Genomic DNA, 13,989 nt, shown 5'->3' on the forward strand with positions numbered 1-13,989 from the left:
CATAAACATATTCAATGACTACTGTACAGTGGTGTTACCAGCTCCAGTGTCACCTTATGCAGAAGAGTGGCACAGCTGGGGGGAATAGCCAAAAAGGTGCATTCACCTCTTCCTTTCCCCTTGCAGTGGTGACCCCTTGCAGTGGGTTTTTCCCACAGGAAGCAGGGTTGGGCACCCTCTCCCCTCCCCACCAACAGGAGGGAAGAGGGCCAGATTGAAGGCTAACTCTCTTTTACGATGTCACCTAGTGTGGACCATACCACTACCCCCCCCCCCCCCCCATATTGATGCCACTGCTTCTATAGTTAATGTGCAGACATGGAAAGTTTTGGAGGTATGTAAAAGGTGATGGATCAGTTAAATGAAGTTGTGTTTAGAAAGTGGGATAAGAACCAATGACACACTCACAATAGTGAAACAAGGTCGATTCGAATAGGTTATAAGTACCAATGTTATCTGTAATTGTTTGCCTTAGAGCAGTGGTCCCTAAACTGTACCCTTTAAGAAATCTTGGACTTCAGCTCCTAGGAGCCTCAGCCGTGTTCTGGGAGCTGAAGTCCAAAATCTCTTAAGGAGTACAGTCTGGGGACCACTGCCTTAGAGGTAAGAAGGACATAACAATGTTTCCTTGGTGTGGCAGCATAATAGCTCAGGTTTTATTTACTGCAAACAGGCTTCTACAACCCAGTTCCAAAAGTCTGTGCTCTTTCAACCTTCCTCTACTATTTTCCCAGTGCCAAATCTGCTGAAAAACTTTTCGCTAGATAAGGAAAACAGGAGGGCTGTAGAGGGTAAAAAGCCTTTGTAAAAAAGAGCTTCAGTGCCAGAGGCTTAGTTAACTGAGGTATGCCTGTAGTTCCATCTGGTGTGGATTCAAGCCAAGCCACTCTGTTGGTTTTTGTCTCCATTCGTGCGTCCAGCTTCCCACCTTACATTCCTCAACCAGGCAGGACTTTTCCAAGTCAAGATACCAAGAGAAATGGCAATGAGGCTGCGTTCCTCTAAGAGCCCTTTACAGTTTGGAATCTGTACAGTGTCTCAGATTACAATCCTATATACACATATTTTGGAATAAACCTTGTTCTCCTTGTCCTGAATTCTCAGGATATGCCCTGTGTCCCAGGTTAAAGGGAGAAGCGTTGTCCGAGGACTGCTCTGCTGGTCATGTGGCCAGAATGACTACACCGAACGCTGTTACCTTTCCACTGAGAAGTACCTACTTGCATTTGCATTATTTTGAACTGCTAGTTTGGTAGAAGCTGGGACTAGCGACAGGAGCTCACCCCATTACGCAGCACCTGGACCTCGAACTGCCAACCTTCCGATCTTCTGATCATCAGAATTGGCGTCTTAACCACTAAGCCACTGCATTTCTTAGGGTCACCATAAGTAAAAAAAATGACTTGGGGGCACAGAGCAATCACCACCTCAAAGAGCACAACCTAGGATTCAAGACACAATATAAAATGGTGCATTTCATGGTGTAGCAGTTTGAGTGTTGAACTAGGACTATGGGAGACCAGGATTCAAATAATCACTCTAAGACTTAGAAGAAAGCAATAGCAAACCTCCTCTAATAGATCTTACCAAGAAAACCCGATGATAGAATTGCCGTAAATTGGAGTCAGTTTGAACGCACATAATGACAACTCATTCATGTTACTGTAGCTAAAAATGAAAGGTGTTTGCTTAGTGAAACAAAAGAAGAAAGTTTTAATCTCATGAGGTCTTCAGATGTACAATTCTAGGAGTCATATTATTTCCTCAGAATGTAGAATGTGGCAAAAGAAGTTAGCAACTGCCACATCGTTTTTGTAACAAGAAAGGGTGTCACAAGTTTGATGTACTATTTTAATTACAGTTTATTAGAGATAGAAATCCAAACCACATGCTTAAGTACTCCTCTCTCTCTCTCTCTCTCTGATAATCTAAAATGTAGCCTGGCTACATTTGGAATTCATTTGGAACAAGGAATAGCCATTAAACCAATTGATCCATAAAGCAAATGCCTCAGTTCTGGGGATTTTGACATTGACTACAGAAACTGCTTTTTCAAATTTTAACTACTTGGTCCCATTGCTGGGCAGCAATGTTCTTTTATCCAGTACAGCTTAGAATCATAGCTTATTTGAAATCAAACTGTACAGTACTGGTCTCACCCACTCTAAAAAAAGTAATATTGGTGGCTAAATCACTCGGCATAATGTGATCAAATATTCCACAGAACATGCCCCAGTGAATATCCTGTTTCCTTCATTCTCACATTTCTCTCTTTCCATTTAAGGCCTCTCTATTCAGAGCAAATCTTATTAAAGCTTCTTTTCCCCTTTACCTTGTGTAGAAGGACTGCTACATCTGGAAAAGACAAGGTGGGTCACAAAGGGAACAGTGTAGAGCTAGATTCTGTTGTCTGTTCTTTGTAAAAGAATTAACTGATCATCAAACAGTTTTAATCTATACTGTAAATTACCTTTGAAGCATTTCCAGTTTTAATGAAGATGTATGTTTGGCAGTTTTTATAATTTTGCATGTTGAAAGATTGCTAACTCGTAGGATAATTTCATGCTGGCCGATAGATGCAGTGGCATGGTGAATCTGCTCTGGATTGTAAAGGAGTTTTCCATGTTTGGGGGGAAAGGGTCAATACCTTGCATAAGTTCTTTAAAGTTTGGACTAAAACCCAAAGTGGATATACCACCCCCTTGACATGGAAGCCATAAGCTCCCCCTGGTAAAATAATTCTGGGTACATATTCCATCTTGCATTTTGTACAGGCACACTTGTTTTCTTCACAAAGGCATATACTTACCTGGATTCATAATAATAATTAATGTACTAATGTGCATTTACATTGTCCCTCAGAACCATAAGAATTAGAAACATGCTTATGTTTTATATTATATACATCACCTTTATGATTCAGGATCAAACTATATGTTAAGGGGAATGCATATCTCTGAGTTAATTTTGTTTTTCTTCCCATAATGGGATCTCCTTTGAGGGGCATATCTCCACAAGCAGGCTTGCAAATTAAACTCATGCTCACCTCCCAGTGATCAATCACATAACAAAGCATGCTAAGTAATGTAATAGAATAATAATTAGAACAAAGCAAAGCATGCTAAATAGAAAATATGAAAATGAAGAAGTGCATGTGTTACGACAAAAGACATCTTCACCACCTGAGGGAGCATCCTTTTTGAATATGTGTTGAACATACAGTCTAATCTGACTTGAAGAGGTGCTTCCTCTAGTGGTTAAAGACAGCTGTTTTGCATAGCACATTATTTCCTCCAACTATATATTTTGCATTTTGCATACTTTGGCCCCATACAGACTGCCAAAATAAAGCTGCTTCGGGTCACTTTGGAGGTATGCTGTTTAAATGATGCATGCATCCTAAGAGTCTGGAATCTGTGCCAAAGCTGCGCTCCAGTCCTTAGGACTGGGTTGTGGCTTTGGCACGGCTTCCGGCCTCTTAGGACTCATGCAGCATTTAAACAGCATACTTCCAGAGTGACCCAAAGCAGCTTTATTTTGGCCTGTCTGTATGGGACCTTTGTTTTGTGATTGATCAATGGAAGATAATCAGGAGTAATTTGGAAGTCTGATTTCTGTATCTATGGGGAAATTTTATTGGAGGGAAATGTGTCAATCACTGGAAACACACACGCGCGCGCACACACTTTAACATCTAAACTGAGCCTAAGGCTGTCTTGTATTCTTAAGACAAAAACGTGGTTCTAATATAGCAAGCAGTGCTACCCCAGCATTTGTAAGTATTCAGTGTGAGAAAGGCAAAAAGAAAGACCCCCCAGGCCCCCATCTGATTCGAATTATTTCCACTTCAAGATCTTATATTGGATTAAATCTGCAGACTTCATGTCTCACCTGTTTTGATTCCATTGGACAGGGAATGCTTCCCTTCCTTCATATCTACTTTAAGTACAGATTTTTCAGTACATAGGATGAGACAGCTCTGGGGCATTTAGAATTTCCTTAGAGCTACATTCTTATCCTACTAAGACTCAAAATAGAAATGGTTCCCCTTTTAGCAAGAAAGGGTATTTAGAGTTTATCTAAAAGGGTTTGTCATCTAAATTTTGTCCTACAAAGGAAATAATTATAGTTTAAATGTTATTTCTCATGGTTCCAGCTCCTGGCTTGCAGTATCCCCATCCCCATGTTGCTTTAACAATGCATATCTTGTTATTATGAGATGTTGCAGACAGTTAGTGGGTAACCAGTGGTGGGGGGGGGAACTTTGGGGCCATACAGACAGGCCAAAATAAAGCTGCTTTGGGTCACTTTGGAGGTATGCTATTTAAATGATGCATGCATCCTAAGAGGTCAGAAGCTGTGCCAAAGTTACACTGCATTCCTTAGGACTGGAAGAGCTCAGAGCCTTGGGGCCTGAGGCGTCTTCCCTGGTTCTTAGGATAATGGGGAGAAATCTCAGTGCAAGGGCACCATCTTGAAAAATATGTGTGTAGATATATTTTCTTCATTTGTTGCACAGTATTTCTTATTTTAATAGCATATCCTTTGCAACTGTACCTGAAGGACTCATGCTTAATGACATTACCAGGGGCTGCCCCTTATAACATCAGCAGCCACCCCCATCCTAGTGACATAACAAAGAATTTCCCTAGGTCTCTGGTTTTGGCCTTGAAATCTCAGATCATAGAATGGTCTTGACCTGGCATCTGTAGCCATTAGGGGACTAATGGGGTAGGGGTGCGTGCCATGTTATGATTTTGCATGTTGTGTGGTGTGGTGATGCTGGAGTTGTGTTCAAAACATGCCATCATTGTGACTTCACTGGCTTCTTCCATGTGCATTCAGCATTGGGGCATCATCTATTGCACAATTACCTCCCTGTTGGGCTTTGGTGGTGTTTCTGTGGATGCTGGGGATATGTCTCAGTAAGCAACACCATATTAGTCTAACTTGATAACCACTAATGGCCTTGATAGCACATATATAGGTCAGTTAAAATATATGTGAGTGATCTGGTATCACATGGGACAGTCACCATCAAGACAGCTACTTGTAATGTGTACGTTTGAAGTTAGCTTGCCAGGAATAATTTTTTAAGCCTCTTCTCTTGTGGATAGGATCATGTTCCATGTGTAATCTATGGTGGCATAGCCCAGGAGGAGCTATACCATATGGTATTTCTGCCTGAATATATAAACTGATATTCAAAGAATGGGTTGAGTGGGCAGTGAAATTTGTATTGATTTTGGTGGTGTAAAGCATGAAAATATCTTTTGCTTGAAATATTGATGTAATAAAGAAAAGCTCAGTCTTCTGTCTTTTCATTCCAGAAATCAGCCTTGTCTCATTCAAGAGTGTTTATCTACGAGATTTTGGAAATATAACCCAGCCCCCTTGATAAAAAGTTTTCTGTTCAGGAGAGTGCAGGACAGGAGATTTCCCCACAGAAATGAAATAGAGAACATCTCTGTTGAGAGACTGCCTGTTGCAGAAAAGCAAGGCCTGACTGCTTCCATCTCAGCAAGAGCAGTTGTAATAATGCTTTCCATTCATCTTCTGACACTTCAGGTTGCCATGGTAGGAAATGTTTTCTGTGGAAATGTGCTGATTTGGCCAGCAGAAGCCAGCCACTGGCTAAATGTTAAGGTTATCATTCAGGAACTGATACACAGAGACCACCATGTGACCATCCTAGTTTCAGCAGCATCACTTTTCATTAAACCTGGAGATGTGTCCACGGCCAAATTTGAGATATACCCTGTGCCCTTTGGGAAAGACGACATTGATTCAGTTATCAATGATTTCATCATGCTGTGGCTGAAAAATAAGCCCACCACTTTCACCTTCCACAGGTTTTACCAAGAGCTGGGAAAGTTGGTGAGGAAAATACATGTGCTCAATAGGCAGATGTGCGAAGGAGTGCTGGCTAATCAGGAACTCATGCTCCGTCTGAAAAAGAACAAATACGATGTGCTCCTTTCTGACCCTGTGATGATCTGTGGTGACCTGATTGCTTTAGAACTGGGCATCCCCTTTATGTACACCTTGCGCTTCACTCCAGCCTCAACTGTAGAGAGACACTGTGGGAAAATCCCTGCCCCTCCTTCATATGTTCCAGCTGCTTTGTCTGAGCTGACAGACAGACTGTTGTTTGGAGAAAGGGTGAAAAATGTCATCTCCTACCATGTACAAGATTATGTTTTTCAAAAATACTGGGGAGAATGGGATTCTTATTACAGCCAGGTTTTGGGTAAGTCTGTGTTGTTTCATCTTCCCAGGTATCCACTGGTGGGCCAATATCTGCATAGGAAAGGTCTGCACCATGTCCTTCCCCTTTAGGTCCCCATTAGTTGCCAGAGAGCATGCTCTGAATGTAGAAGGTCCCCGTTTCATCTGATGGCAACTACAGTTAATGGGACCTCCAGGTAGTAGAACTCCATGGACCTCAGCTTTGGGCTTTGTAGAGCTACTGAAAGATGAAAAAGAAGGTACTGAGCTAGTTTGCCTCACTCACAATAAGACATAAAAAACCAACTCATGGATGATGTCAGAAATGAGCCTTAAGAAATTGGGAAAAGCAGTTCATTATTTGGATTGCCAGAAAACCAGTGTAGTGTCACATATACAGTACAAACAACCCTCTAAAGCAGGAGTGAGCAATTGCACTAGGGGAGCTTCCTTTAGGCATCTTGGAGAAACCAGAAGTCTATGACATCTCTTTTGATTGTGGCTGAAAATCACCATGGAGGGTGGGTTGAAATTTTGGGCCATGGTGGGAGGGGGGAAATGTACCTGGATCATTGTGTTTTCGTGGCACTTTAGATGTTCGGAGGTGGATTTTTGTGTTTTGACTAAGCCCTTTTGGGCATGGGAGGGCAGGCGATTTGGGGTCAGGGGTGACATGGCAATACTGGGGACCAGAAAATAGAGCGAGGCTAGGTGTAGCTCATGGTTGCACTTGCCATGTCCCTACTTTAGAGCATGATATTGTCTCATTTAGTTTCCTTCTACAAAGCTTGCATGACAGTTCTTGGAATGTCAAGTCCCTTTTCCTAGTGTACTTGGGTGAAGTGAATACAAAAGATTGCATCTTTTTTAAAAAAACAACAAGGTTATTGACAGTTGGTTTCTTTTTTTTAACTAAAAGGCAGGAAAGCTTTGCTGCTGCTTCAGGTGGGTGCTGAGCATCTTAACTTAGGCCTGCTGTAGTCCTGGGTTTAGAAAAAATGCTCTATGGTGATGTGTCATAATTCTCAGAGGTGTGCATGTGTATGTGGATACATTTGTCTGTCCCAGGAATATGACACTGTTGCTTTCATGTAGGATGCATGAAAATTCATTTCAGTATTTTTAAAATAAATTTCCCCCCCCAATCCACATTTTTTGAACTAAAAAGAAATTGTAAAATGTCACTTGTGGAAGAAACTATCCAAATACATTGAATATTTAACTCTTAAAAGCTTGTGTTGTAATCTATTCAACTATGTTACATTTCACCCCCCTCTCTGACTGAGACATTGTTCCTCTCTATTGGTGGTTCAGAGGGGGGCAGCCGCACCCCATGGTCCCGATCTGGCTTTTTTCTGGCTCAAAAGGTAGCAGCAAAATGCTGCTCTTTTTGTGCTGGAGAAATGCTGCCTTTTCTGCCACTGCTGTGGCTTTTCAGTGCTCCTGCAGCATGTGGTGTTTAAACGGTGCACTGCTGGAATGCTGAAAAGCTGCCTCTGTGAGGGCAGTGGAGTGGCATAACACCAGCTTTGGGGCGGCATCAGGGCATGCATTGTGTGTATGCCATGTCACCAGGAAGCCAGAATATTGTGCCGGTCTGTACTAGGCCTTACTTGGTCTTATCACCAAGTTGCTGTTGATTGACTGTGAATAATCATTTTGTGGGTCCTGTAAAGATATAGCTGTGTTAATCTGTAGAATCAGAATGTAGAGAGATCTTGTAGCACTTTTGAGACTAACTGAAAGAAAGAAGTTGGCAGCATGACTCCTTTACAGAAGTTTGCCTACTCTTCATCTATGATTTTTATGGATACTTCCAGTTTATTGAGAAGATAAACAGCTTTGATTCCATATCTGAGAAGCTTTGTTGTTCTTGTCATGTGCCTTCAAGTTGACTCCATTTTATGTTGACACTACCATAGGGGTTTCTTGGCAAGATTTATTCAGATAAGATTTGGCATTGCCTTCCTCTAAGGCTGAGAGACTATGACCTGCCTAAGGTCACCCAATGGATTTCTATGACGGAGCATGTTTTCAAAGCTTGGTCACCCAGGATCCTCGTTTAACATTCAAATTACTAACCAGCTGAACCCAAAGGGTGCTCACCAGTGGCTCCTCTTCACCCTGAAGTGACCAGTGAGATGCCATAGGGTTCTGGACAGGATTTTGATGTATACATGACAAAATATTGTATATTTTAATCCCTCTTTCTTATATTTTTACTTATTCTTCTTTTCTTCTTTTACCATCTCCTTCTGTATCCAGTTTGAGTTTGTTAATATATCTGGCATCTATTGCTGTGAACTTCTTAATTTTCAATTTGAACTGAGATATAGGTGACCATTGTACTGCACAAGCGGACATGTTTAATGTTGGATTCTTTTTGGTAATGCATGACTGATTGTCCATATTAATTGTTTAAATATATCCAAACAGAGATGTGGAAAATAAAATAAAATAAAATAAAATTTTATTGTACAACAAATAAGTGAAGCATTTAGCAATATTCTGGCTCCATTCAGAATAAAAATCTATATATTTATTAAATAAATAATAATTTTATCCACTCCTAATATGGAACCCAATATGTGTTAAAACCAAATACAGTTATACACAATGGATAATACAAAAACGCAATATAATACAAAAATAAATTACAAAGTTAACCAAACAATAATAAAACAAACACCACAGTTCCCCATGTAATGCATAAAACTTGACAAAAAATTACTACCAGTTTTAGATTCTTTCTCCTGTAGGGCCACATCATTCTAAAGATTGTAAATCTCTAGCTTTACTTGGGGTGTTGTTGTTATTGTTGTTGTGTGCTTTCAAGTCATTTCCGTCTTATGGCGACCCTAAGGCAACCCTGGATGTTATCACATGGGACGAATGTCTCTCAATTTTGAAAGAAAAGAAAGTAGAGCCAATTTGAAAATGAACTCTATTACGCTGATGGTTATCAAACGCACAGAAGAACACAGTGCCCATCCCAAAGCCAAAGTAGTGCGAATGCAAAAGTAATTATCATATGAGTACATATCCTTCGTAGTCTAGAATTCAAATTAGTATCCCTACACATGCGCAGTGAGGGCAGAATCGGATAGTGACCTTTTTACACTTCCAGCAGGGCTTGCCTCCGGTTCCCGTGGTTTTGCCTTGTTTCACATTATTTGTTCATTCATTACTCTTTATTTCACATTATTTAGTCAATTCGTCAATTCAAAACCAGTCCAAAGCAACCTTGTACTTGGTTTGAGACTACGACTCTAGTGGGCAGGGATTGAATCCCACTGGGTGACCTGGAGCAAGTCACACTCTCTTAGACGCCTCAGAAAATGGCAGTGGCAAACCCCATCTGAACAAACCTGCCAAGAAAACCCTGTGACAGGGTCGTGAGAGAGAAAGAGAGAGCCAATCCCTTCCCTCCAGTTTGAGAGGATGAGTTTTGCAAAGGGAAAGAGACAGAACAGGCTGAGAGGAGGAGGGAGGGAGTCAGTGTGTGTGTGTGTGTGTGTCTGTGGGGAGGGAGGGCTGCTTCATCCCCAAAATAGCTCCAGAAGTACTCTGAAAGGGGAGAAAAGCCCCCCACACCCAGAGGGAGGAAGGGAAGGAAAAATTGCAGCCAGGAAAGGAGCTTGGGAATTGTAGTCTGATGCGAAGGCAATCCAAGGGCAACCGAGACATGCCTTCCATACCTGCCAAATTCAAACTGAATGCTAATTTGGAATGGAACAGGATTTGTAAATTCTGTATTTTCCCAAATTTACACATCTCCCGGATGACCCTGGATTGGGTTTGAATTGACCTTGCATTGACTTCAATTACGTGTGATAACCTCTCATGCAATAACATGAATCCGCATGATTGCATCCGGGATCACACTGCACTGACCTTCCTATTACACCCAATTTCCTCCGTGTTATAACGACCCCTATGAAAGGTTTTTTTTTGTGGGTTTCTCAGGCTGTGTGTGGTGGCGTTCTGGAAGAGTTTATATCTGATATTTCACCTACAACTGTGGCTGGCATCTCCTATGGGTATATATACCCACACACATCCATACCACCACCCTCTGAAGATGCCAGTCACAGTTGAAGGCGAAACATCAGAAATAAGTTCTTCCAGAATGTGGCTACACAGCCTGAGAAACCCACAAAAAACTATGGATGCCAGCTGTGAAAGCCTTCGACATCACTATCATGGGGTTTTGGAGACTAATAACTAAAACTTTCTTCATAGCTGCATTACAGATTCCCACTTGATTCACTATCCAGGTACAAAAGGGTTCTGTGCACCTGTTACTGCTTGAAAGCAACCTCTGCTCCTCAGTTAGCCAGGGGCTAACACCCACATGGAACTGTGCAAATGTGGCGTGTATTCCCAAAGTGACATCTGGATGGTAAACAATATCATTTGCTTCATGTAAGAATGTTCTGGGCACTGTGGAGCTATCTGTTAACTGTGGTTTTTTTTAACTTGTTGATAGTAGTTCAAGATACAGCAAATAGAGTAGTACTTTGAACACACACAGAAATTGTTTCTCAGCCTATGTGATCTATACCAGGAATTTGCTCTAGCACAAAGTCCATCACCTTTTTGATAATATCTGTGCCAAGGTGTGACAAAGGTTTAATCATTCTGAATTGTTTTGAAAGGCAAGGGTGCCCTGAAAGAGCCCAGCCTTTCCTTTTCCCACATCATTAGTCAAGCAGAAAGAAGCAAGACAACAATGTCTGCGAAATGGGTGCTGAGTGCACCCTTGATAATGGTGTTTTTCTTGGGCTCAGCTTCTAGTGGGAATGTCCTTGTCTGGCCAGCTGACTACAGCCACTGGATGAATGTAAAATCTATAATGCATGAGCTCACAGCCAAGGGCCATCAAGTGACGGTGCTAATGCCGTCATACTTCCAGGCAGCTAACTCAAATGCATCTTTCCCCTTTCAAATAGAAGTGATCCCAGTTCCATTCTCAAAGGAGGACATGGATACTTTGCTGCAGGACTTTTTCCACCTATGGGTTTATGAGAAGCATGAAATATCTTTCTGGGAATTTTCTACCAAGTTCTATGACTTTATGATGGAGATGTTTGACATACAAAAACCTTTCTGTGATGGGATTTTGTTGAATGAGAAAGTGCTACAAAAGTTGGAGTCTGCTGCTTTTGAGGTCATTCTTTCAGACCCAATCATACCTTGTGGGGAACTGCTAGCTGAGAAGCTTCATGTTCCAGTTATATATACTTTACGGTTCTCTTTTGGAAACACAATGGAGCGTCTTTGTGGTGGTCTCCCAGCTCCTCCATCCTATGTGCCTGCCAGCCTTGGAGGGCTAACAGACAGGATGTCTTTCATGGAGAGGATGGCAAACATACTTGTTTATCTTTCACAAGATATCTTCTTCCACCATTTTCTCTTCAAAGACTGGAATAAATATTACAGTGATATTCTAGGTAAGAACTTGTTCCCAGTTCCATTCCCAGTATTTTTAATGCCCACATTCTGGTCTGTGCATGTCTGTTTTTGTTATCTTGAATGACTGCAGTGTTTGTTTGGTAATATGGCAGCTATCAAGGGTTGGACATGTATGAGAACCAATCGTGATAGTGAGAAATTGTTCCATGGTCTCTAAATTATGCATTTTTCTCATGATGTCCTTACACTCTGCTTGTCCCCAATTCTGGGTTTTTTTTAAAATCTTCAATCTTTTCCTTTAACTATTTTTTTAGGTTAACTATTTACTTCCTTATTGACAGGGATGATAAAAGCCCGTAGAACTATTTTTTGCAGAAGGTTCAAGAGAATTAAGACTAGCAAGGCATAAACTTAAAGAGATGGGTGAGCATAGGAGGAAGGGAGAATACCTATACAGAAGAGAGAGATGCAGAGGTAAGAAAGGATTTGGGAAGAGAAGGTTGTAAAAGTGCCACTTGTTTTATAAACACACATACTCATATGGAGAGTGATGATTATGTTAACGTGAAGGCTGGAGAGCTGAGAAAAGAAAATATTGTTCTCTCCGCCCTCCCACCACACACATAGAGACACACAGACACACAAACACACACGTGTTTCTTTCATCCTCTTTAGGCCTGGACATGCAGCATACTGGGCAAGCTAAATGTCTCCTTTGAAATAGAGGAGAATTCTCCCATTGTGCTTCTTGTTAAACAGTAAGATGGCACAAAGTGGAAGTGCTCTCTATACACACTGAATTATTGTTGTGTGCCTTCAAGTCTTTTCTGATTGATGGTGATCCTAAGGTTTTCTGGGGCTGAGAATGTGTGACTCACCCAAGGTCACCCAGTGGGTTTCTATGGCCGAGCAGGGAATAGATCCCTGATTTCCAGAGTTGCAGCCCAACGCTCAAACCGCTACACCATGCTGGCTCTCATATAGAATAAATTGAATAAATATGTGGATATATATATATGTGTGTGTGTGTGTGTGTGTGTGTGTGTATGTATATGTATATGTATATATATATAAAATGAACGAATGAGTGAAATATTTATTTATATCCCGCCTCTTCCGTTTTGGGGATCGAGGCGGGTAACAACATTATACAGTACATAAAGATCAAACATTAAAACCCACAAAAACCCTGTCTAATCCTCCCACCCAAATTTAAAATTACATAGTAGGACACAGTTAACATATAAAACAACACATCACAATTATTGCACAATCCATGATGAAAGGGGTGTTGGAAAAGGTTCAATTGGTTCTGGGCAATTTTCAGTCTGGGTAGGCCTGCCGGAAGAGAAGGGTTTTAGTTGCCTTTTTGAAAGCCTCCATGTGGATATAATAAATATGTGGATAGACATATTGATTAAATATGTTAAAATGGATGAAAACGTGCAAAGAATAGAAACAGAAAAGACAGAATTTGAAGATTTGTTTTTATGCAAAATGATCACAATTTTTAAAATCTACAAATAGATACTAAAATTGAGATGGAAGAAGAAATAATAAAAGAAGGTATGATCGTCTAGGTGCAGAATATAGGCCAGACTATAGCATTAGAAAAATGTGTGTGTGTGTGTGTGGGGGGGGGAGAACTGGAATAAAAAATTAAAAAACATACTATGTAATGGTTTGAAAGAAAATGACTATATAATGTTTCTTTAAAGATGGTATCTAACACCAGAGAGTTTAACAAAAATATACAAACGTGGCAAGGACGAATGTTGGAAATGTGGAGGGGGAAGGTACATTTTTTCACATGTGGTGGCACTGTGAAATGGCAATATTTGTTTGTTGGTTTGTTTGCTTATTTCTGGATTCAAGTTCATAAGATGATGGAGGAAATTCTAAAAATTAAGATCCCAATGTGACCAGAATTTTGCTGTTGTTGTTGAATATGACAAGGGGAAAATGAAAAACAACATGAGAAAAGTATAATTTACATGGTCACAGCCACATTAATACTATCTGTCCAGAAGTGGAAAGAAAAGATAAAACATTGATGATTGGCTAGTGAAACTCATCAGTCTCACAGAAATTGATAGATTAATGAAACTAATCAAAGAAAAATAGACAATTAACTGTCAGAAGGATTGGTAGAAAGTAAATTCCCTAGTATTGTGCCAGGGCAATTGGAGCAGTCTCAAACTGGATTGTTTCTGTTATATCTCTATTTACAGTGCTTTATAAATAAAGGTTAATAATAATAATAATAATAATAATAATAATAATAATTTTAAAATATTTTAAAATATTTATTTTAATGTTGGTAGTATTTACTTATTTTTTTTAACG

General features: G+C 40.5%; 1 protein-coding gene across 3 annotated transcripts in view; it reads left to right on the forward strand.

Annotated features, from left to right (window-relative positions):
• The first annotated feature begins 2,172 nt into the window (after window positions 1-2,172).
• The window catches only part of LOC149309379 (UDP-glucuronosyltransferase 2A1-like), a 41,028-nt gene continuing 29,211 nt past the window's right edge, over window positions 2,173-13,989 (forward strand). The window contains exon 1 of one of the 3 annotated variants that reach the window (XM_089532321.1): window positions 2,173-2,369. Coding sequence is in view for 2 of the 3 variants with exons in the window: in XM_089532319.1 (XP_089388445.1) it covers window positions 5,539-6,250 (712 nt within the window). In the remaining variant the exon portion in view is untranslated. Of the gene's footprint in view, window positions 2,370-5,412; window positions 6,251-13,048; window positions 13,210-13,989 lie in introns of those variants that run through there. The other 2 variants (XM_089532319.1, XM_089532320.1) reach the window with 2 other exon arrangements.

The sequence above is a fragment of the Sceloporus occidentalis genome, unplaced genomic scaffold (genome assembly GCF_023333645.1).
Source record: "Sceloporus occidentalis isolate IW3139 unplaced genomic scaffold, rSceOcc1.0.p SCAF_7, whole genome shotgun sequence".
NCBI lineage: Eukaryota > Metazoa > Chordata > Lepidosauria > Squamata > Phrynosomatidae > Sceloporus > Sceloporus occidentalis.